We start from the raw sequence: 25429 nt of genomic DNA, 5'->3' as shown, positions 1-25429 counted from the left end.
GACCTCAGGGACTTTGTACAAGCAGGAGTTTGGTAACAGCGTGTGGGAGTCCCGCTGCCCTCTGTGGGAGCAGTGTCTGGGAGGGAGGGTGGGCAGCAGGAGGTTCTGGGGACTGAAAGTTCAGAGGGAGTGTTTCATGGGGATGAGATGTCTCACGGGGAAAGATTTTTCTGAGGCTGAATTTGAAAAACTGCATGCAGAGTCTTAAAACGCAGAGGCTGAGGTGCTGACAAGGGCGATGGTGTGATTGTCAGGGGACGCTGGCAGGGCGGAGCAGGACACCCCCCACCACGGCCGATCGCTGCATTCTGCTGCTGCCTTGACACAGCCAGCTCCCGGGAAAGCTCTGGAAGAGAAACCAGTGTCCTGGGCCGGAGCCTGAAGTCTCCCCTAGCGTGGGAATAGCACGCACAAGAGGATGCAGGGGCTGATTTACGTCACAGCACCGTGTGTAAAACAACAAGTTACAAAAGGGCATTTTATAGGAAGGAAAAAAATACCAACTGAGCATCAGAAGAATGTTTGTCTTCCTGCTTTTAGCTTAGCGTGGCTCTTTTTTTAGTTGCGCAGCTAAGATGACTGAATTTGTAGTAGCTGAAAATGCCAGAGAGTCGTTAAAGTGATCTTGAGAAAGTGCTGGGAGTCTGTACCATGTTCCACCTCTTCCGAAACCCACCGCTGTGCTCGCCATGGCAGACGCTCGAGAGCAAAGTATGAGGCAATGTGTTTTTATATAGCATTGTTTTTTTATTAAGCACTGTTGCCTGCTATATATAAAAAAAAAAAAACAAACAAAAAAACAAATTAGAGAAATGCATCATTTTAAAAGAACCCTGTGTCAGGCAGCATATGTTATAAAACCATGCTGTGACTGTTAGATCTTGAAGGAAATGTCAATTAAAACCAAGCCGACAGATTATTTGCAGTAAAAGACAGCCATTTGTTCTTCCCCAACCTTTTCTCTCTCTGTCCTCTAATTATCACTTTTCTTATTCTGCAAACTTCAAAGGTTAATCACAGACAGGAACAAACAGGTGAAACCTTTCTTCTGGCCTTGGAATAATCCACAACTAAAAATGCTCATGAAGGTTATTCCAGTGGAGGTCTGATGCCACCTAAAGCCTCCACCAAGTCTTGCAACAGAAGAAATCTGCACCTCTCCCCAGCATTCTCAAGCAGTAACAGCTCTGAAGTTATTATTTATAGTTCTTTGTGGCTACATTAAGCACAGCAGAAGTTTGCAGTGTGAGAAAATTAGTTCAGTCATGCTAGGCTGGGTAATAATCCAAACTTCTGTCATCTCAGCCTGTGAGAAGCAGACATTGTAACTCAGTCCAAAATTAAAGCTCTGATAGGGAGAGGCTGTCTTTATTCCCCTGATGCTAAAACTAACTTGGTAATGACATTCCTTTATTTTTAACATTTGGAAACCCTGTCACTGTAAAAGGGAATCAGATTGAGTAGATGGAAAGACAACATGTGCAAGACATTTTCCATGATAATTTCAAGCCTTAATGTTCAGTGGATACCAATGTGTATTTTAGAGTACTCTGCTGATCAGGGTCAATACCTGTATCACTGAAGTCAGTTAATAAGCCTGTTAAAATGTATTATAATAAAAATATGCTGTTGTCACAAAGATATACAAACTTTGAGATATGTGTTGCTTTTACCAGATTTCCTTCAGAATAAGTATTGATAGGGGTTTCTTGCATCTGATTAGTAGAGTTTTTCTTTAGGATTTTTTTTCAATTTTATTTTATTTTTCATTTTCCCTTGTTCATGCATTAGTGCTCAACATAAGAACATCACTATAATGCGTTTTAACCACTGACTTGGTCATAACAGCCAATATCTGAAGTTGCTTTTGGATTTTAAGCATCATTCAAAGTGCTTGGAAGGAGACTGGGGCTGTCTGAAGTCACAAGCGACAGAAGGGCAGAGCCTTGGGCACTTGTACTTCAACACATTGAGTTTATCAGCAAGTGGTAGCTGTTCTGAACTGAGAATCTCTGCTAATCTGGTTGTTCCTCTTTCTCCAGCACCCTGTCGAGCTGCTCACATGCCGTGGTGGCCCTGCTCTACCCCTTCTCCTGGCAGCACACCTTCATTCCTGTTCTGCCCTCATCCATGATTGACATCGTGTGCTGCCCTACCCCCTTCCTGGTGGGACTGCTCTCCAGCTCTCTGCCCAAACTCAAGGACCTGCCTGTAGAGGAGGTAGGAGCTGGCACCAGAATTGTTTGCCCTGAGTAAAGCTGGCCTCACCCTGGAGAGGGTCTGCCATTCACACATAAATCCTCACGTTTAATTTTTAACCTGCCTCTTTGCTTCTTCTCTGCCTAATTCTCATGGGCAACTGCCTCTTGGTAAAACACAGTAGTAGGTTTATTCTTCTCTGTATTCTGCCCCTCTTCCCATATCTGGCACCTTGATAGAGCAAAGTGAATGTTTACCTGGTTAACAAGTAAGTAGGGTGTAAAAATGCTGATTTGTTCTGGAAGAAGAAGAGGAAGCCACCTGCTATGACAGCTCTTAATGGTAATGGAAGTTGTGCATGAAGCCACAGCTCACACAGAAAACAAAACCTTTCAGAATTTGTTTTTTTTTAACTTCTAAGACTTTGTTAATACTATACTGGAAATCAAATAAGAGTTGCACTTCATCAGCTCTTTCGGTAAAATACCACGAAAACACTCAAGGGCATGCTCTTCTCTCTTACTCCTACTAGTTTTCTGGCATTTTTCTATGAAATTTGCTTTTCTTGTGCTTGCTTCTGAGGTTCCGTGTTCCTCTGGCCCATGTAAATCTCTGCTCCCACTTTCCTAACTTTGCTAACTTTTTCCACTTTTCTTCTCACTTTCCTAACTTTGCTCTCCCACATCTTCCCAGCTCCATCTCTAGCTTTGCTGCTTCATTATCAAGAATACTTCACACCCTTGTCCTTAAGAAGCCCTGCTGCCTCCAATGACACTGTTTTTGTTAAACTCTTCTGAAATACTTTTCAACTGCATGTTAACACAAATTATTAGCAATAACTTGCTTCGATTTTAAAAAAAGGACCTGCCTAACCCTTTTAGCTTTTTTTACATGTTAACCTAGTATGAGACCTGTTGTATCTAACTATGCTAAATTAGACTTTTAGCTCTAAAGAAAACTTTCACACTCTTATTTTATAAAGCACACAGCCTCTTGTTTCACAGTAGGAATTTGATTCATGTTGAGGCTTGGCACTGTTCAGATGGTCTTCTGCTATTAAAAGGCCATGACTGTTTTCTGCCTCCTCAGATATATCTCACTACAGCATTTTTTTTTCTTTAGGCTTTGATGGTTAACTTGGGATCTGATCGATTCATCAGACAGGTAAAGTACAGCTCGAAATGTTGCCATGCAGTCTAGCAAGCTGTTTACTGCTGTAGCATGATTACGTTTCTTTGATCAGAGATATTTGGCAGGAATTGTGTGTACAAAGGGAAAGTGATTAGAAAAAAAAAAAGTGTTCATTTTCTGTTTCATCTGGAAATAAGTACCTCTCAGGTATGCAAAAGGGACTTAGGCTATGACTGGCAGAAGGAATCCAGACCTGTATTAACAGTGGAAAGAAAACATCCAAAGATAACAACGCCACCTTAGCAAGAAAACTCACACTGTGGGAGGTGAAAAGCACAAAAATTGCAAAGAAGTTTCTGAGTGAGAGAGGAGAGTAAAGAATAATTTATTGTGATGGGAAAAGCAGAAGCCTTGTAAAACGGGGAGATAAAGGATCACGATCATCTGATAGTCATGTGGTGCTAAATAATTTCAAGAACAACAATCTGCAGGTTAGATGAGTAAACTTTCTTGTACGATTCCCTGGACGATATGGCTGGTGAATAGTGGCTGCACAGCTAAGATTCCTGTGTCAACTTGCTTTTGCTGAACAAGCATTAAATAAAATGAAGAGACCAAAACAGGGAAAACCCAGAAAACAAGATATACTACAATATAGTAAAAACAACTGTCAAGAACCAAAGAAACTGCCTAAACTAGAGCAGCTGTGTGTACACATAGCAAGGCTTCACATGATGTATATTTAGTTAAACACAATTATTTGGACTCTTTGTCATGTAAAGAGCCGATTCCAGGATTCTGTATATTTACCTGCTCTTTGGATTATCATTTCTGACTTTAATCTCATTAAGAGTGTCAAGAAATATAGAAGTATATGTTAGCTGCACATAGGTTTTCATTATTTATGTAGCCATGACAGTAGCAGATACAAATTTTTTTTTCACCTGAGTGAAAATACTTCTGAATACTTCTGAAAGTATTTGCTGTAGTTTCTGCATAGATTAATGTAATCTAAAGATTTCCTTTCTTTCCTCTATTAGATGGATGATGAAGACACACTATTACCTAGGAAATTGCAAGCTGCTCTGGAGCAGGCTCTAGAGAGAAAGAATGAACTGATAAATCAGGATTCAGATAGTGATTCAGATGACGGTAAGTTCATCTGGAAACAGGGACTTGTATAAAACAAACATGTAGGTAGAATTGTGACTTTCTGTCCAGGAGAAAGAAAGATGGGACTTGAGTTCTCAAATACCTTTTGTGACAGCAAAAATAGTGAGCACACAGGGAATGAGACTGATAGCATCAACCCCCAGTAATACCAGCAATCTATTTTAATTTCTTTGTAAATGACATGGGCTCTCATGGGTCCCTCTGAACCTTTGCTCATACAGAGGTTTGCAGTTGACTTGTCCCTAGTTCAATCCAGATAACTCTACAGGCTTAGGGATGTGCCTGAGTTTGGAGTTGCTTTTGGCACTCAGTATTTTCAGGGGAGAGAAACAGGTACCACCAGAAAATAGTTTCAGTGCAAGCTGGGTTGAATTGTCTCTGAAGGTTCATATTTCTCTCCAGCAATGATAAACCAGCTCAGGCTCAATATAAATGCCTATGGTTAAAGGTATGAAACAGGCCCCTATTCAGTTTTTGAAATTTATTTCTACTCATCTGTATTACATATGTAAAACTGTTTTAACATCTCAGAAATTATGAAAACCCAAATCCTACAACATGCCCTTTTAGATCAGTCTTGATGTCGGCTTATTATCCTCAGAGACGAAACACCCATAAAAAGCTTAATTTTCTGAGTTGTTTCCTGAGGATTTGTAATTCTCATTGGCTGTTGGTTATGGAACACCAATTATACACAGTGGCACTTGTGGTTATGAAGTTGTTGCCCTCTCTGGTGTGCAGGGAGCTCCCTGTACAACTCCTGTCAGTTGTTAGCACAGCATCAATAAACCCAGAGATGCAGTACTGGCCCTGTGGGAATAATGCTGACAGCTCTGGTAGCAGCTGATTTTGGTGTCTTATTGCTGCCTTATTTTGCAGAATGTAACACCCTGAATGGATTAGTGTCTGAGGTTTTTATCCGATTCTTTGTGGAGACAGTTGGCCATTATTCCCTGTTCCTAACCCAGAATGAAAAAGGAGAGCGTGCCTTCCAAAGGGAGGCTTTCCGTAAATCTGTGGCCTCCAAGAGCATCCGCCGCTTCTTGGAAGTTTTCATGGAATCCCAAATGTTTACTGGCTTCATCCAGGACAGAGAGCTGAGGAAATGCAGGGCAAAAGGTAAGGCTGTGTTTCTCCCCTGCGGCGCGGGTGACGCGTTCTGCCGAGGTCCCGCAGCGAGCCACAGCGTCTGCACCCCTGCGCTCGCTGGGAAAGCGGAAACGCATCCCTAAAATAATGCCGGGCTAAGCGGAAGGTCGATTTAAGCGGAGGCTGGCGGAGGCAGAGCCCGCAGGGCTGGGGCTGCTCAGGTCCGGCCGCCGGAGCTGCGCCGTGGGGACCGCGGGAGCCGGGAGCGGGTGATGCGGGTGCAGCCGGGCACAGCTCACCCCGGCGCCCCTGTCCCCCCTCTGCCACAGGTCTCTTCGAGCAGAGGGTTGAACAGTATTTGGAAGAGCTTCCAGACACGGAACAAAGTGGAGTGAACAAGTTCCTGCGAGGCCTTGGTGAGGAAAATGTTTAGAAGTGTTTCTGAAAATAATGTTAGTGCTTGTGGTTATCTTTTTTTCTGTTTTGTTTTGTTTGTTTTTTTTTTTTTAAATTTAAAAAAGCCTTACCTGAGGTAAAATCAGATAAGCAGCTGCAATGTGATAGGAAATATTAAAAAGAAAACAGTGAAAACATAGTTAAAGATGACAAAACCAGATTTAATTATGAGCCTTGTTAACACTTTCATTTTCATTTTGGGGGTGGGGGAACCAAACTATAATGGAGGAGTAGAACAAGAAGGTGTCTGACCACTCAGCACTCTGTTAGTTGGCTGTCCCTGCTGGTGTTGATTTGAAGAGTTACCTTACAGGAATTACATTAAAAGTTAGTCCCATCTGCTAGGTCACTTTTGATTACCCTGGCTTTTTGGTACATGCGGGACACTGACGGTGTGCTTTCTTCAGGGAACAAAATGAAGTTCCTTCACAAGAAGAACTGATTCCTTTCTGCTGAAATACCAACCCAAAGACTATTTATGACACAGCGCGAGACACCTGCGGCATTCCAGAGTTCGGAGCATGAGGAGAGGAGAGCGAGCTCTAAGTGATGACTGATGCTGTTGACAGTGTGCCACGTGATGGCTCCTTTATGTATTTAGAGAGAATTTGTACATAATGTGCTGTAAGCTTTTTGTAACTGATTTTGTAATGAGCAAGAAAACTGTGGTAAATATTTGTATATTCCTGAGAATAACAGGTGCTTATTTTTGTTTCTTTAGTATGAATTGAGTTATGCTTGGTGCAAAAATGAATAGCTGATTTATGTGCAGCTGACTGTCTCAGCAGAACCACTGACTTCAAGGGATGTTTGTGAGAGAGCGACGCTGATGCCTGAACACTGTGGGGTGAATGAGCTCGGGTACATGGGAGAGGCTGTATGAACGGGGGCCGCTTTCACGCGGCACAGTTGCTTGTTTGGTTGGGTTTTTTTCCCCTCTAATTAATTTTAAAGAAATAACAAAGCAACTTGATAATAAGGTACTTGGTTCACAATGCAAACTTTCCACTTGGTTTGAACTCTGGTCAGTAAACTCCTTGTAATCCATTCTGCACTAAGACTGCTAAACCTGAGGAGATCTCAGCTCTTTGACATACAAGCTGCAGCGAGTAGGTACAGTACATCCTTTCCTAATGTATATATGTATGGTTTCTAATAAACTCTGTAAATATACCTGTTTGTTTATATTCATTGCAAACCTCTGCAGTTTCTGATGTTGAGCAGGTACAAACCCAGTAACTTTCCTGTGATTTTTTTTTTCTAAACGAATTTGTAATTAAAATGGTTATTATGAACCTGTCTTTTGGTAGGTTTGCTATTTCGTGATGTGTAGTTTGGGTTTTCTTCAATGTTTTTCACTGGTGCTAAGAGCAGGTGTTTTATATCGCTGTTTTGTTAATTTTATCCAAACAGAAGCATCTCTTAAAACATTTCTTTGATGGGGTAGCAGCAAATTCTTTTGTCATTGTATCATTGTATCATATGTATATTTTCAGGTTGCTTTTGTGCTACCTTGGGTAGATGATCAGAGTAGAATACAAGCAGCTTATAGCAGGCAGCCTTTGCCTGAATTTCTGATGAGCTGATCACCTACATTTCATGAGAGACTGCTTTTCTTTTACATTAATTGCAGTGTGTTTAGCTGATGTTTCCATGTCAGTGAAGACAGGACAGGAATGGTTCAGCTTGCCATGGCTCCTGCACAGCTGTGAGTGCTGCTTAAGCCACATTCATCCTTGATCTGATAACAGAACTGTTGAGGTTCTGTAAGTTTCCCTGTAGTCTGAGGAAGAAAATATAAAATGCTTGAATACGTTTGCAAGTCTGACAGATAATGAAAATTAGCTAAAGCTTCTTAGCTTTAAAGAAAAAAAGCCATACTGTGTTTTTCTTCATTTGCAGCATGATTTCTGTAGTTAGACTGGCTTTGAGGCTTGCGCAATTCCGAACCTGTCAGTGGTTCTGGTTTGCTATCAGCCTCATAGAACAATATCGAGGGATTATTCACTAAAAAGGTGAAGCCGTTTCCTTTTTTAATTACTTCCCTCACACTCGTGTGTATACAAAAGCTTTTAAGTGGACATGAAATGTCTGTAAAATATCAGGTGCTTTTGATTCAATGGAAATGTCATCACAATCAATAATTTCCATTAGTTTTACTATATAATATGTTCTAAGTTCCAGAATGACTCCTAGATGTAAGTCTTCGGAGTGGAAGGAATGTCACTTGTACAGATGGCTTCTGGCCTTTTTATAAACAGCAGCTGCTAGTAAATGTATGGGGAAATACATATTCCTCTTAAGAAAATGATGAATAAAACATCATCAGGACATGCTGCAGAGTTGCTACAAAAGCAAGACAAAGCTGCAGAATGCTGACGTACAAGACTGTGATGCTGTAAAAGCCGTCTCGCACACCAAAGCTATTTTCCTCCATCTGCACTTTAAAAATTGAAGGAGAAAGGTTTTAAACATTTTATGATCCATCAACATGTTGCTCCTGCTTTTGTAATGTGAATCAGAGGATAGAAATGGACATGGTGAGATCACGTTTCAAAAAATCTGTAGATCTTCTTGACCCTCAGACTATGGCTATATAAAACAATCCCTGTGTTATTTGGAGGTCTGTGTTTGAAAGGGAAGGATGAATGAAAAATAAGGAGTGTTCTCTTCTAAATTAGTTGCTGAAACTAATGGGTTTCCTCAGCATGGAACATTCCAAGTGCACTGCTTAACTGAGAAGGAAATCCCGAAAAAACCCAAATCTAATATCAAGTCCTGTGTTTAAAACTGGTAAAGATCTGTTTAAAATCTTACAGTATAAAATCCATTAAAAAAACCCTCCAAAAATCCATGCTTAATCATAGAATATTTAATAGTTGGAGGGGACCCAAAAGGATCACCGGGCACTCTTAAGGGAGAACACAGTAACACTCCTCAGGCATCACTAGTACTCTAGTGTGGCAAATAACTGTGTTTAATACATAGTGTTTATTTTCCCGTTGTTATGGGTGTTTAATAAAGTGACCCAGCTTGCAAATTTTCCAGAGTTCTGCTCAAAATCCAGCTTTTCCTGTGGATCGCAGCAGGAATTTCGAGATCAGAGCGTGCTGTTCCCGCCCACTAAGCTCAGCTCAGCTCCCGAAGCCTCAGCGAAGCCTCGCGAGAATTTCAGCCGCCCACCCAGCCCAGCCGCGCTTTTTCTCGCTCTCTGCAGCAGGCCGGCGCCCTTTCTTTCTCGCTGCATCTCTCTCTTATATGATGGTGGGAGCGCTCATGCCGGCCGGGATGAATGGATGGAATGGGAGGAATGACTGGAGGGCTCCGCGCCCGTCGCTCCAGCAGAGGATCTGCTGAGGAGTACTGGAGGTGGCGGGAGGCGCGTCTCCGAGCCCGCGGCGGGGCAGACGGCGTCGTGGGGAGCCCGGCCCGCCATGGCGTCGGGGCTGCGCCCCGCCGTGGGGCTGCGCCTTCGGGTGCGGGCGGGTGTTCTGCTTGCCTCTCGACTGCCGCGTTCTGCTGCTTCACAACTTCTCTTTCCCGCGTTCCTGCAGCCTTTCAGCTAAGAAGACCCGGATCTATTTTTATGCACGTCACCACGGCACGGCACGCGTGGGGTAGGAGGGGAAGCGCCGCGGGCTGGGGCGCTCGGCCGGAGTGTCCCTGTCGGCTGAGGGCTCCCTGGCGCTGAGGGGAGGCTGCTGTGCCTCACGGGTCGCAGGAAAAGGCGGCCGTGGGTGCAGGGGCCCGCTGGGCTGTGGGAAGTAGCGAGTAGTTCCGAAGGCCGCAGCGTGCGGGGGTCGGTGCCGCAGTGATGGGCCGATCAGAAGCCTTGCACATTTGTAACTAAAGTAGGGCTCAGGCGATCAGTACTGGTCGTGCGACATTGTAACATTACAGGGCAGTGCTGTCCGCCTTCTGATTCTTTGGCCGTTCACACCTTGTCACACAACAAGGTGGAATAATTAATTCAATTAGTTTAAATTGACACTTAACGTACCTTTAAGCCCAAGTATTATATGTAACGTTAGTATAACAAACTTAAATTTTTCTTTTTAGGGAAACACAGGAAGCATCCAGGAGGACGTGGTAATGCTGGTGGTATGCACCATCACAGGATTAACTTTGATAAATAGTAAGTGAACATTTTAAATGAATACTAGCAACGTGTGTGTTCCTGAAGTAGACACAACTAAGTTTTATTTGTGAATAAAGAAAATTTTCTGCAATCTTGTGTGCTTTTTACTCTTAACGTGAAGTGTGGCATTATAGCTACAGTCAACTCATGTCCCCATTTACCCTAAAATCAAAGGCTTTTTCACTTAAACAAGGTGTCTTTTAAGAGTTCAGTGCTGCATTTGGTAAATTTGACCTGACTTGCTGGTTAATAACTTGGTTCCTGCTTAACAATGCACACACAATAAACTTAAAGTATTATATTAAATGTTAAATCCAAACTGCATCCCGTTAGCTGCATCCTGTAGGGTCAGGGATGTTGTCCTTACTCGTGGCCGAGACTATAGAGTCACATCTGGGCACTGCCTGTTGTCCTGGTGTGCTGGAGTCCTCGGACAGTAAACACTAATCTATTCACTGGCTGTGCCCACTCCTGTCTCAGTCAGTCACCAGGTTAGTGACAGGAGCGCTGAAACTCTGCAGGCAGTGCAGCCCTCCCAGCATTCATGGAGTTGGGACTGCCCTGGAAATGCAGACTCCAGTGAGAGGGATGATGAAACACTTGAAGTAATTTTTTCTTGGTTTAGTTACTAATAATTATTACACCTAAATACTACACATACTAATATGAAAAAAATACAGTGTGAAAATTTCGATTGCTTTAATCCAATAAGGTGCTTGTTTGAGTGTTAATTTTGTAGTTCTGCTTGTTCAGGATGAATTAAAAATGTGATTTAATGCGGAATATGTTTCTTTCCCAGTCACCCTGGTTACTTTGGAAAAGTAGGCATGAGACACTATCACTTGAAGAGAAACCAGAAGTTCTGTCCTACTGTCAACCTGGATAAACTGTGGACGCTTGTCAGTGAACAGACCAGGCTTAATTATGCCAAAAATGAGGCTGGTCTGGCCCCGGTCATCGATGTAGTGCGCTCGGTGAGTTCCTGCTGAGACTCAGCCCTGTGATTTCTGGTCTCTTCATGTGTGGCTGAGCTTTGCCTTTCCAAGTAGGGAAATGGTGAACTGCAACTAAGTTCAAGTGCTTAGGTATTTGTGAGCTTCTCGAGGCAGGTATCTTGGCATACAAGTAGTTCCAGAGGCACTTATGGTGTTACATTTTTCCCTGTAAGAACTTTTTCTTATAGTTGTGTGTGACTGTGGGCATAGAGTTCCCTCCTTTGGGTAGATGGTGAAAGATTTCTCGTTTAAAATGTTACTGAAAGCATGTACAAAAACCTGGCAGAACTGGTCTCATAACATCACTTTTTCAATACCGAGACTAGAGTCACATCTCCACATGTTTGGTTGTCTTGGTGTGCTATAGTTCTCGGACATAAACACCTGCTCCTTATTCACTGGCTGTGATGTCCTGTATCCCAGTCAGCCACCGAATCAGGAACACTGAATCGCTCTGCCATGTGGGGGTATTCTGCCTCCCACATGAAGATCTCTGTGTTGGCCAGTTAGGCTGCCACTTCTAACCAGCAGTGATTTCAACAGCTGTTTTATTAATGGACTTCATGCCATGATTGTCCTATTAATGTAAGGGACAGGAATGACATGAGAGGATTCCAGTGTTAGCAGCTATGGCTGTGAAAGCTTGACAAAGCTTCAGCTGTGCATTTCAGGCATGCAGAAGAGCCCTCTGCTCTACTCAGAAGTACCAGGGTGTCCAACTGGTAAAGAGCACTGACCAGCAGTCATTGCACAGTAGGCAGCATTGGAAGTGCAACCAACTGCTCTTCCCAGAAAAATGTGGAAAGGTTGGTGACTTTAGAATGTTTTTTGTATATGGAGTATTTGGGGAAGCATCATCCAGCTTCTAAATCACAGGAGAATTTTAGTTTACAGTTTGCACTTTCTTTCAGAACAAATGCAGCCCCACTAGGTCATGCAGGGCATCTTTCTGTAGGTACTGAGTTGTCTGGATGAGGTTCATGGTGATAACAGTTTTAGTTTTAACTGTTGAAAAACAGGTCTGAATGTAGAAGCCTGTAAGCCGATTACAAACAGTGAACTTCTTTTTTAAATCTTTCTAGGGCTACTACAAAGTCCTGGGCAAGGGGAAGCTGCCCAAGCAGCCTGTAATTGTGAAAGCAAAGTTCTTCAGTAGAAGAGCAGAGGAGAAGATCAAAGAAGTTGGTGGTGCCTGTGTGCTTGTGGCATAGAAGTTTTTGTTTTATTCAAATTTTTTGAATAAAAACAATGGGTAAAACGAACTGATATACAGAAGCTTGTTTTGTGTTTTCTTTTTCTGACTTGTCCAGACAGTGTTCACACTTGAGTCTTACCTGCTTAGTTATTTCTGGTGCTTTTTGATCAGTGGTTTGACTGTTTCTTGCTTTATTTTGAAATTGCCTGACTACGGTGTCCAGTACATGACATGTACAAACACCTCATCTTTTTGTCTTTACAGGGTAGCAAAATCGATTCTGCATTTGTGCTGCTCTTTGGTTGGTGATCCTCTCTACAGCTGTCTGTGAAAAGGGGACTTGATGTGTTTGGCACTAATTAAATTTAGATGGCTTTTAGGGTAAAATTGACATGTGTTCCATTTATGAAACAGTTCATCTTAGCCAGTGGTACTGCTAGTTGTGCAGAACTATAACTTAAATGAACAGTTTGTAAAGTACTAAGGTAAGAGTGTGTGAACTGTCTCTCCCTGACTGATGGGACCGCTGTTTCCTAATAGGTGATAGTGTTCATCCACTGCCAAAGCAAAAACATTCCATTTCTCAGAGGTGAGTTGTGTGGTACAGCAAACTAAGGAGTGCTGACCAGATCACAGAAGTGAGGAAAAGCTCGCCTGGCACTGACCTGCCCTGTGCACATGTGACAACAGGCAGGTGACACCAGCTCGCTTATATGCATAGTAGACACCACTCTCAATTCTTTGGTATGTAATGTCTTAGTATTATGTCTTGCAATATTTTGTCGTGCAAAATGTTCTTTGTGAGAGGCAGGCCAGTCCCACCAGCTCTGGTCTCTGCCCTACTGCAGGCCAGCTGGGATTTAGTGTGGGGCTGGGATTTTGCACAGCTGAGCCTTGTCCCTAACACACCTACACTGAGGCCGGGGCAGGACTTCTTCCTTGGCAGCTATGTGCCAACTCCTGCCTTAAGTGCCCAGAGGAAAAACCTGGGGTTTGAGGTTGCCAGAGGCACCATGACGGGGAAGGAGGTGATGTGCTGGAGGAGGCTGTCAGTCACTGCTGTTGGGTGCGTGCCCTCCCCTCACACTGCCTCACCCTGGAGATAAAACTAGTGGAATTGCTCTTAATAACATTTCAAAGTGCTGTTATGAGCCTCCCGTAGCAACATCCACTTTTAATGGACTGAAGAAGATACAAAAAAAAATAAAAATCTGATTAAATAGAGAAAAATAATCACAGGAAATTGAAAGACCTTCTTAAAGAGTTCATCCCTCAAATATAGAAATCGTTAAGTTATAAGAGTGTATCATTACAAAATTCTCTTGTCTGAAATGCATTAATGCTTTGCTGGAAATTCCAGTCCTGAGATACCTGGATGGTTGCCATTGATTTGTTCTGGGATGGCTGTTGCCTTCCCAAGGCCATGACTGACCTTTTGATCCCAAGGCAGCCCCAGTGCAGTGCCTTTCCTTTGTCCTCCTCTGGGCTGACATACCCAAAGCACTTTGCTTCCGCTTCCAGGTGTGACTGCCTGCCAGGTGCCTCCCCAGTTCTCCCAGTCTTCCTCTATTTCTGTCCTGTGTCCTGCCTCATTATTCTCACCATACATCTCCAAATGTAATGAAGTTTATTTTCTTTGTAGTCACTGCTGCTGAACTTGGTGTTTCCCATCAGTGTAACCAAGTCACTGCTAATCATAGACCCATAGAATAATTTGGGTTGGAAAAAACCTGAGATCATCGAGTCAAGCTGTTAACCAAGTACTGCCAAATCTACCACTAAACCATGTCCCTAAGTGCCACATCTACACAACTTTTAAATACCTCCAGGGATAGTGACTTGAGCAGCCTGTTCCAATGCTTGACAACCCTTTCAGTGAAGAAATGTTTCCTGATATCCCATCTAAACCTCCCCTGGCACAACCTGAGGCTGTATCCTCATGTTGTATCTCTTGTTGGGAGAGGAGGCTGACCCCCACCTTACTACAGCCTTCTTTCAGGTAGTTGTAGAGAGCGATAAGGTCTCCCCTGAGCCGTCCCTAGCTCCCTCATCTGCTTCTCATCAGACTTGTGCTCCAGACCTTTGCCCATCTCCATTGCCCTTCTCTGGGCTCACTCCAGAACCTCCATATTTTTCTTGTAGTGAGGGTCTGAGAACTGGACATGTTATTTGAAGTGTGGCGTCACCAGTGCTGAGTACAGGGGGACAATCACTTCCCTAGTCCTGCTGGCCACTCTATTTCTGATCCAAGCCAGGATGTCATTGGCCTTGGTCACCTGGGCACACTGCTGGATCATGTTCTGCTGCTGTCAAACAGCACCTCCAGGTCTTTTTCCACTTGGCCCCTTTCCAGCCACTCTGTCCCCAGCCTGCAGCGCTGCCTGGGGTTGTTGTGACCCAAGTGCAGGACCTGGCACTTGGCCTTATTGAACCTCAGGGACTTGGTCTCGGCCCATTGATTCAGCTTGTCCAGATCCCTCTGCAGAGCCTTTCTGCCCTCCAGCTGATCAACACTCCCACCCAACTTGGTATCATCTGCAAACTGACTGAGGGTACCCTCGGTCCTCTTGTCCAAATCATTCATAAAGAAATTAAACAGGACTGGCCCCAGTACTGAGCCCCGGGGAACACCACTGGTGACTGGCTGCCAGCTGGATGTAACTCCATCCACCACCACTCTCTGAGCCCAAACATCCATCCAGCTCCAAATCTAGCCAAGAGTACACCCACCCAAGCCATGTGCAGCTATTTTCTCCAGAAGGCTGGGGGAAATTGTGTCAAAGACTTTACTGAAGTTTAGGTAGACAACAGCCACAGCCTTTCCCTCATCCAGTAAGTGTGTTGTCTTGTCATAGAAGGAGATCAGGTCAGTCAAGCAGGATCAGCCTTTCATAAACCCGTGCTGACTGGGTCTGATCCCCTGGTTATTGCACAAGTGCCACAAGATGGTACTTAATACAGTCTGCTCCATGGCCTTCCCCAGCACCAAGGTCAGGCTGACAGGCCTGTAGTTCCCTGGATCCTCTTTCTGGCCCTTCTTATAGCTGGGTGTCACAATTGCTGACCTCCAGTGAACTAGGACCCTTCCCCCCTCTCCCCCTCTCCCTTCCCCCAGTTAGCCAGGTCTGCTGATAAATGACTGAAAGTGGCTCAGTGAGCACTTCCACCAGCTCCCTTAGTACACTTGGCTGGATTCCATCTAGCTCCATAGACTTATGTGTGTTTAGGTGGTGTAGCAGGTCACTGACCATTTCCTCTTGGCTTACAGAGGTTTCACTCTGCTCCCCATCCCTGCCTTTCAGCTTAGGGGCTGGGTACTCAGAGAACAACTAGTCTTACCATTAAAAACCAAGGCAAAGAAGACATTAAGTACCTCAGCCTCCTCTTCCTCCATCTGCCAGACTACTAATTTGCATACCTGTCTCAGCACGAAATTTTAAGCACTTTTATCACTCTCTTTCCTCTCCTGCCAAAAAAACTTATACATAGTTTTGTATGTTATGCAAAAAGCATAAATTAAAATGTAGGGTAACCTGCTTCTGCTCCTCCAGCCGCAGGTTCAGCCTTTACAGTGACACAGTGTTTCCCAGTATCAGGCTTTGTTTGCACTGATTCTCTGTGCAGGGATGCTTTGGTCCCGGGCTGTGGTTTCTTTGTCTAAACAATGTGGTAGTCTAAGACCTCAGCTTCCTACTGCAGAAATGACATGTTTTTGTGGGTGCTGGTTTGTCTTCTTAGCAACAGCACTTGCAAGAAACAACAGAGATGGAGTGAGCTGAGAGGCTGTGCTGCTCTAGGGACATTTGCCTCCGAAAGATGAAGATGCATTGTGAAAAGTAAGTTTGTGTAATGAGCACTGATATAATGTTAGTTAAATCATAGGTACAATTGTCAATTCCATTCACAGATCATTTCTAAAGGGACCTCTACTTTTGAAATTAGAATCTTAAGTTTTAGTGGTAGGTTTGAATTTGTCTAAGTAATTTGTCAGTCAAGTTGGTGGATATCTACCTAGAATAGGTCTTGGGTATGAAGTATGGTGCAGACTTTAACATAGGGTCCATTTTTTTCTCTAAAATATTCTAAATACCAATGACTTCAGGATGCAACACTTAAAAATTGCCTGGTTGTGAATTTCTGAGACTCTCATAAATTTTTTGTATTGTAGAAAAAAAACCCCCAAACAAAACAGAGCCACTTACTAACTATTTCCACTGGAATCTCCCACAAGACGATTCCTTCAAGGGAATAGGTGGCCCTAAGATTAGAGCTGCTGCTTTTCTGTGCTGGGGAAATCTGGATATCGTAGCTTCAGTTACATACTGCTGATAGCAGGGCCACCATGTCAGGGCTATTGATCCCAGGAGGCTGGCTCAGATAAAAGGGTGACTCTGAAGAGATGAGACTTTATTTGCTTTTTCTCCTCTGATGCAACTTGCAGAAGTTGCCCTTTGCAGGTTGTATCTGATCAACATCTCTCACAATCTCGTAATAGAGGATGAAACATGAACTGCAAAACTCTCAATTGACCTTGGGGAGCTTAGGTTGGCAGGAGGAACACTGTCCTGCCTGTGGAAAGCTTAGGTTTTGTTTATAATCTGATCTGTGGTCATCTTGATAGTCAAAATTTGATTACTGTGAAGTGCATTTTCTATAAAGAAGATTGGCAGAAGATGCTGTACATTTTCCAAGACAGCTTTCTAACATGACGGGTGTGTGATCAGCTATGGTTATTATTTGCTTTACCTGAAAACTGTAAAATATTGAAGTGAAATTGTAAAAATAGTCAGAGAATATCGTCATCTTTATTGCACAGTTTCAGTGCTTCTAACAGGAAATGTACAGTGTGTGATAATTCAGCCCTGTAGCAGCTTTGTAAGTAGATCAATAGAACAGATTAGTTCAGTTTTTTACAGAAGTAGCAAATACTAGAGAGATAGTGGGGTCATGGTTTGTAAACCTTAAACCACACTTTCCTGCACAACAATCTGCAAAGATATTCTTTTCTGTAAAGCAGGTATGTGATTTTCAGCAGAAAGGAACTTCTTTTTTGCACAAGGGCTAAATAAATGTTGTTTGTTTGGTTGTTCATCCCGCTGTCGCCTTCTAGTTTGTGCTTGAGTGATCAAGTGTTTTGTGAAGTGAAGGGCTTGTCATGAGCCATTTTGTGACTCTTCATGTTTTCGATGTCAGACTGGAGCCAACAGAAATGGAGACCCTGGATCTGCTGAGAAATTGCTTGGTGTGCAAGTGGGACCTGAGGAGGAGAGACCCCAGAATGCTACCTTGCCTTCATTCCTTCTGTAAGGACTGTCTTCCGGATTTGATTCAAGGATACAGCTATATTCCCACTCAGTATGAAGTTCTGTATGAAGGTAATATTTAAGGATCTCTGGCTTGTGCTCTTTGCATTACAGTATTATAAAAATAGGTGGATTGAGAAGTACTTTTTGTAGCCTATTCTTCTACAGCACTACTTTAAATTGATAAATTAGGAGAGTCAAATTTGTATGAGCAGAGAGTGGATTGAGAATAAACCTTCTTCATTATGTTTTTCATCCAACAGCAGTGTTTTGAATAGAAATGACACAGTCAGGCAACATTTGACATTTTTCAGCATGGGCGAGGTTTCAGTTATCAAATGTGTCATTATGAATATTTTGTTTTCTTAGCTTAATAAATGAATAAATGCTGCAAGATAGTTTCCAAGATGTATCTTTTTGCAATCTTTTTGACATGTTGGACATTTCTATGGTACCGGTGGTGGTGATAGCTTTGTTCTTCCCTCACCCCCACTTCGGCGTCTCCGCAATAACAACACCAAAATATCCAGTCCTTTGTTTCTATTAGAGGTCATAATAATTGTTATTAGAATATGTGTATTCTGGTGCGCTGAAACTCTTCCTTTTATTTCCTTTGTAAATGTGGTTTCTCTCTACCTGCACACTTGTGGCTGTAACTCACCCTAACAAGCTGAGTAAACTCATGAGGATGAGAAGCATTTTGCGGCTGTGCCTTTTGAAATCCTGAAGTTATTAGTACAGTTTTTGGTAGTGATATTAAGAGAAAATATGTAACTTCTTTTGGATTAGAACTCATATGACATAATACAGTAATTTTTAACTGAATTACTCTTAATTGCTGTGGGAAAGCATTCCAGACTCATTACTAATTTGTAAGAAGAACAAAGGCATATAGGTTACTTGCATTTTCACAGGCTTTGAATTTTAGTTGAGTAAGGGGCATCATTTATTATCTTTTCCACATCAGATTTTAGAAACATGTAGGAAGAGAAGATACCTTCCCTGAGGTGATGGTAATCAGAATTGATGAGATAACACAATCATTTAGGCTAGTTCAGGTTTGAGAACAAATGGAAACAGTTGAAGAGATCACTGCTGAAAGGTTAGCAAAACACAAAACTAAAGGAAAAGGGAATGACCTAATGGCAAAGGAGAAGGGCTGTTCATGTTTAGGTTACAGATAGGAAAAGATATGAAGGTAGGAGAAGAAGATAAAGGCAACAAAGAAGTCATTTCAAGTAACGTCCCCTTAAAATTTTTAATGCTCAGTCATAGTATGCTTAAAGTCTGAGGGACCTACTCTATAAAACAATACTGTTGAAACAAGCACTCCATTACTTTTTATGTATTCTCATTTGACACTTAAGCCATTCCTCTCTCCTTTTAGTTTCTGTTTGCCAAGTGTAAAAGTGAACTTCCATCACTTGGTGATCTTGGATAAAGTACAACTAAAGGTTCCCATGAGTTGTGAAAATATTAGATATTTCTTCAAGCTGGATCAGGAATCCATGTAGATCAGGAATTCTTTGTCAATAGCAAAATGGAATAAATACTTGTTTATTTCTGTATTCTTGAAGTTTCTCTATTTACTTCCTTATTCTTTTGTAGGTAGGGAAATTCTGTGGGAAACAGTAGGATCAGAGAAAAGAAATACTGAACAGTGATGACCCAGTAAATGAGGTGAGACACCAGGTGCAGAGACTTAGTTGATATATGAGCAAGGAAAGCAGCAAAACCAAAACATCTGTGTCTCTTAATTAAGTCAACGACTGAAACTGCTGCCACCATAAGTCAGCCAGGATAAATTTGTGAACTCTCATGCTGGCATGATGCTAAATGTTGCTTGTCTTATCTGCACTCATTGCTGAGTTATGGGTAGTACAATGCCAACTCAGTTTTCATTGTTACCTTTAGGTATGATCATACATAGGTGCTAATAATAAACTGTACATGCAAATGCTAAACCATCTTAGCTGAGTAAACATAAAATATTGCCTGTAAGAAAAGTGTGTTCCTTACTCACTGTTGGATTCTTTAAGAAAGTGGAAGAAAGGCAAAAGTTAATGTATTTCCAAGTGAAGTTAATCTGATATTTGTTACAAAAAGCATACTTGAATTTGCAGGTTTCTGTATGCTTTACTACAAGTGTAATTAAAGTACTCTGATAACAGGAAGCTCTTTTCTAGTTTATTGTTTTTGTACTGAAATTGCTGAGAAGCTGGAGGTAAGTGGTCCTGATATTTGGTGGGTGTTGGTGTTGGAACTTACTTTTATACCTTTGTGTGTTTACGGTGACTCATGAAAGAAAGCTCTGAGATAGCCAGAGCTCATATGGAAAAGCTGGATACACATCAGAATGTGTATAGCTGTGAGAACTGAGAGTTTGGAGATAATTTGAGTGGAAAGACATCTTTGTGAGTTTGGCTCCTACATATGCTTCTTATATGAAGGGAACTTTAGGATTCTCAGTTTTAATTTTCTTTTTCCTTTTCTTTCCTTTTTCTTTTCTCCCTTCTTCTGCAAATCTTCCTCTCTGTAAGTTGTTCAATGATTTAAATTGTTTCAGTGTTTTAAATATTAATTTCAAAAGTAGCAAAATGAGGACCAGTTTAGGTGCATTGTTGTGAGCAGCTCATGTTTTTGCAAGACTGTCTCTGCTAAAGGATTGATTGATTTGGTTTTGTTTTCCTTAAGGAAAAAAATAATCACAAGTAACCACTGCTCAATCACAGTTTAGACCCCTGAGAACAAGGCAGATCAGGAAAGATGTACTGGAACACCTTGAGATTTCTGCTGATATCAAGCCCTGGTATTACTTAGATTGTTTGTGGCTGAATTGGGTAATTAGTCTAACCTTTAAGTTACACTTTATGTTAGTAAAATGTGATTAGTAGTTGCCCAGTTTTGTAAATTGCTTTGTGAAGTGTTTCATTTAGTTGTATCATGTTTTTATGTTGAACTTGTGTGGATTTTTTATGCAATTCTATTTTTAAAATGTTCTTTGCCCTTTTGTAGTTCTCTAGGTTGGAAAACAAAAATCATGGCAAATGACTGCATAATTTCTGTCCACATTCTCTGCATAAGTAAAAAACTGTCTCTGCTTGGGTTATGTTAGCTTAATGCCAAGAAATGTAACAGGGTTATGTATTAGGGAAATGCAAAGTGATTGGATAAAACTAAGAGAAAAACAGACTTTTAAAGAGAACAAATGTGGCTTCAACTGTTGACAGGTGTCCACTTGCTGCATCTTATTATTTCCTCCTGAAAATAAACACTTTTCTTCAGCTTGTGTGGTGTGAGGTATATGTAACCATGCATCCCTAATTGTGAACACATCCAAATGTCAGCCAGGCATTGGTCATAGTTACATTTAATTTGGTCAGAGATATCTTCAAGGGGGTTTGTTTCAAGAAAAGGATTGAGCTCTAGGACTCTTTTGGCTCTAGACTCATTTTCAGTGTGAAGTTTTGGCATTAGAAGTATGATGTGCTGGCTTAAGGAGACTCCAGGTATCAACACACAGCGCCTTAGCTTGTATTAAGTCTGTATTCAAAAATAATAATAATAATAAAATTGACAGAGTTCTTTAAACCATAATTAGGCTTACAGTGAGACAGTTTGGCTGCCTTGGTGTTGGTGCAGCTGTGGTGTCTCCAGGACTCTCAAAATATGTTTTGATGCACTCATACAAGGAAAGTGATGCAATGCAATGCATCTATTAACTCTGAAGGAAAACACCCTTTTGCTTTAATTAGAGCCACTTAACACCACATACATGTTTTACATCTAAAAACGGAAGTAGAAAGGTTATTCTGAAGACAGAAACTGTTCATAATGTGTAGGTTTAGTCATCTTAAAATGGATTTAAAGTTAGTCATCCCATTGCACTGTGTTGTTCAGCTGCCAGATCCAAAAGGCAAGTGAAACAATGAAGGGTTTAGTTATATAAATATGAAACTGTAGAGTGGGAGGTTGTCTTCAGAGCTGTTTCCTATAACCTATAATTGGGTCTCCAAGGAAGTGTAAATTATGCCTGCAGCTTGAGCTGTAGTTAATGCTCTCTGAGAATAATTATTCTGATGGTTGTTGGAGGAAAAAGAGCAGAGGAATAGGTGCAACATGTGGACAGCAAGTATAAATGTGGTGTGTATGGTACCTCCACTGTTTGTTTCTTTATGCTAATCAATTCTCATGATAATAATAAGTTAATTATCTGCATTGATTTATTTCTGAGACAGCCAGCTTGAGGATTCTTTCTTTTTGAACCTGACCAGACTGGAAGACCTTGAAACAAAACTGTGAGCTGCGGCTTTTCGTGTTCAAAAGGTCTTTGTACTCGGTGTCCACATGTGATGGAGAGGTTACACTTTGCACTTTCAGAGGTGATTGCTGGAAATTATCCATAGCTCTGTCACTTACAAATTAGATTGCTGCAATATAGGTGGAGTAAATACTTGAGGGCACTCAAAAATTCTAGTTCTTTCTTTATTTGTGCTTCTACAAAGGAACACACTGTCTGAGGGTCACTACCTTGATGTCTGCTTACTATTCCCCGGGTCTAATGCAATGTGGCAACTTTCATTAATGGAAATGAAAGTACTGTGGGATGTGAGAGATCTGACCTGGGGGAAACTAGGGCTTGAACACTACATGGCAGAAGTTGGTTGTTTTCCTGAAAGCTGATCTTGGACATCCCAGGTGTGGAGTTGCAGTGTTCAGGCTGCTTAACTGTGTCTGTCTACTGGACTCTCTGCCTTTGAATTTCCATTTTTGCCCAACCCTCTGTCGAGTTACTATTGCTGATGGGAGTGTGAGAATGGAGATAAATGTGTGGCTTGTGAAAAAGGGCTGCAGATCAATTCAGCAAAGTAAACATCTGCTGCTGAAGCTTTTCAGGGCTCAGAGATGCCTGTACATAAGCATAACTACACACAGAGATATTGTCACTTATAGTGCTGGTGTCTTTTGTGGTGGTGTTCAGATGCATTATCCTACTACGGATGGTAGTTATAGGAGAAGCAGGGCCCTGGAAGGATGTCAGTGTAAGACATCCCACATGTGATGAACCTTTGTGGGAGTCTGTTCAGTACACTGTGGTCTCCAGTGATTGTTCAGTACTAGTTGATAACTCAAATACACTGCAAATAGCTTGTATGTGTTTTGTCCCCTCATATAATCCTGAAATAGGGTTTTATTCTGTGTATCCCAATGAAGCAGGGCTGAAATCTAACATCAGGATTCTTGCTACACTTTCTGAATTCGTGGTCATCTCTGTAGCAGTGAAATGTGATGCCATAAATAATGATTTCAAGTGCCAAACAGCAGGAATCCATGAACTTCTAAAAGATAATTTATGCAAATGTTCCTACCTCCTTCCTGCCAATTTAATTTCCATGCAAAAATAGAGCATGTCAACAGCTCTTTCAGCTCTTTGCTTCTTCTAGAGGTTTTAATATCAATAATGGACTCTCTTTAGGCATCATGATTGCACCATAGCTGAATTTGACTCCTGATCTCTTAATATGTAAACTGTTGTTCAAATCCATGTTGAATTGCTGCTTAGATCCAGAAATTGCATCATTCTCATACGTGCAAACAGTGAGTCTCTAGGGCTTCTGACTACTCTTCCCTTCACCCACAGCGCTGTAATAATGATATATTTAAATGAGCTGTCTGCCAAGTACGGGTTCTTAAAACAGATTAACGGTGTTGTTTGAAGGCAGTGGTAAGGTAGAAAGGCAAGAAAATATTTAGGGAATGGCCTTCAAAATGTACTGTGGGAGTGAATGGCATTGTGAGACCTGCTACAATCAGGATTTGGAAGAAAAGCTCTTCTCTTTCCACCTGAACACCTGCTCCAGGTTTTTCTGAGGACTGAGAGAAGACCCAGGCAAGAATGGAAGTAGGATACTGGTATTCATTTTAACTATGGGATTTTTATTCAGGAAAAATATAACCAAGGTGAGTTATCAGAGACCTGAATGAATCTGAGAGGCATGAACAAGAAAGGCGGCAAGAGGAGAAAAACTTTGCACCTTGTAGTGGCCCAGTACATCTTTCTTCCCCGCTGATTTGTCAGCATTCCAGGTCAAAGAAGGGGGTGCATCCCCAGATATTCCATGAAAGGTGTAGTGACTTGAGTCTTCATCGCGGCACAGCTTGATTCCAGGGAGCACACTCTGTGTGCAGCTCTTAATAACACCTGCTCCCTGATACAGGTGACTTTGTGGGTGGCTCTCTAACTGTTTATCCAGAGCACAGGTAAGGGGCTTCTAGGAAATTGTACTTTACTGGTGATTTGCACTCTGAGCACAAGCACAGCGTAGTGCACTCCCCTTGTAGTGTTGATGTAGCTGCTGCTTGTGACTATTTGTAAATATATATGTGAGGTTTGCTTAACTGCAGGCTAATTGCTTTGCAAACCATTCTGCAGTGTATTTATTATGCCAAGCTAACACTAGATTCTTTGGGGAATTTATATTGAAAAAGGTTGGGCGCTTCCAGAGAGCAGAGGTTTTATTAAATGGAAAAGGTATCAAATAGGCCCAATTAGCTGAACAAGTATGATCTCTCAAGCCACCACATCCAGGTAAGCCCTCTTCTAGCAAGATGGAAATCTGTCTCCTATGCTTTTAACAAGGTCTTAGATATAGAATTCAATATTAGGACAGGTAAGAAGGTGCTTTTGATTAACCCTCCTATGAGTAGGAGACAACTTCTGATACTGTATTGCTATGGTGTCCCCATCATGTTTTCTGTTAACTGTTATGCTCTTCTTTTTTTGAATTTTTGTGGTTTTTTTTTTTAATTGAGCTGAAGGCTCTACATGTCTTATGTTCATCTCAGGGGAGTTTTAGATTTTAAATCATTATAATTTACAGTTACCTGGATATTTAAGATAGACTTTGACATTTACACAATCAAAGCTGTACTTGATGGTCTGTGGTAGTGAGTTTAATACCAAGTTCTGATCTGTGTGCGTGCAACTTGCTCCATGTGTATCTCTGGAACAGCACTGATTTCAGTAGCATAACTTGGATATGAAACCTGGGGAAAAAATTGTGCCATGGCATTCAGGGCATCACTTTTGGATATCACTTAATCACAGGGGCAGTAATCATAATCATATAATCATAAAATTGTAATCAGCAATAATGTCATCTACCTTCAAAGTCTTGACTGTTTCACACTTCTTAATACTGCTGCATTTCTCAAAATATATAAGGAGGCTTTTGTGCAGAACTGAAATCCATGCATGATTTATGCTTTCTAAGGGTGAAAAGTATTGAAGTTTGCTTTAAATTTTTTTTAATTTAAAAACATTTAAAAGACGGTCTTGCTCATTATCAAATTAATGCATTCTAATTATACTGTATTCTATACTTCACTGATTTGTAACAAATTAGCAGAATTTAAAGTTCACATGCACATGCCTGAGGCCATAAGCATTCTATTAAGTATCATTCAATTGATATAATTTGATTTAACATTCCACACTAACTGAATGAAATAAAATAGTAACTTCAGTATTAACTTTTTAATCTTATGTGGTGTGCAGACGGAAGTGGTCCTTGCTATGGCAAAGTTATATGTTTTTGTTTCCCAGTGAATAGCTATTCCCAGAAATGTTTTGTGTCAGACTGTGTGCTCACTCATATAGCATGTAAATGAAAGAGTAACTGTGAGAGTCATGCATTTCTTACTTCAGAAAGTAACCTGTGGATAATTTCCCCTTCAGTCTATTTGCAGT

The 25429-nt window shown here is 41.6% G+C and overlaps 2 protein-coding genes and 2 non-coding genes across 9 annotated transcripts in view; all 4 read left to right on the top strand.

Annotated features, from left to right (window-relative positions):
- Positions 1–8798, top strand: part of ST5 (suppression of tumorigenicity 5) — a 135249-nt gene extending 126451 nt beyond the window's left edge. For all 6 annotated transcript variants that reach the window (XM_018076088.2, XM_018076090.2, XM_018076093.2 and 3 more), the window contains 6 exons: positions 2043–2220; positions 3322–3363; positions 4371–4482; positions 5383–5622; positions 5922–6008; positions 6456–8798. In XM_018076088.2, the coding sequence (XP_017931577.1) occupies positions 2043–2220; positions 3322–3363; positions 4371–4482; positions 5383–5622; positions 5922–6008; positions 6456–6490 (694 nt within the window). In that variant the 3' untranslated portion in view covers positions 6491–8798. The remainder of the gene's footprint in view (positions 1–2042; positions 2221–3321; positions 3364–4370; positions 4483–5382; positions 5623–5921; positions 6009–6455) is intronic.
- Positions 8799–10072: 1274 nt separating this feature from the next.
- On the top strand, positions 10073–12453 carry RPL27A (ribosomal protein L27a). Its single transcript, XM_029961040.1, has 3 exons — positions 10073–10183; positions 10986–11160; positions 12264–12453. The coding sequence occupies exons 1-3, from the start codon at positions 10152–10154 to the stop codon at positions 12390–12392; spliced, it is 336 nt and encodes a 111-aa protein (XP_029816900.1). The 5' UTR covers positions 10073–10151; the 3' UTR covers positions 12393–12453.
- LOC112841174 lies at positions 10559–10690 on the top strand. Its single transcript, XR_003212800.1, has one exon. It is a non-coding gene; the product is annotated as a small nucleolar RNA SNORA3/SNORA45 family (small nucleolar RNA).
- LOC112841175 lies at positions 11497–11628 on the top strand. The gene has a single exon (XR_003212801.1). It is a non-coding gene; the product is annotated as a small nucleolar RNA SNORA3/SNORA45 family (small nucleolar RNA).
- Positions 12454–25429: the final 12976 nt, after the last annotated feature.

Source organism: Manacus vitellinus, unplaced genomic scaffold (assembly GCF_001715985.3).
Source record: "Manacus vitellinus isolate BGI_N305 unplaced genomic scaffold, ASM171598v3 scaffold_30_pilon, whole genome shotgun sequence".
NCBI lineage: Eukaryota > Metazoa > Chordata > Aves > Passeriformes > Pipridae > Manacus > Manacus vitellinus.
The sequence above is the reverse complement of the archived record's forward strand: the minus strand, read 5'-3'. Positions and strand labels throughout refer to the sequence as shown.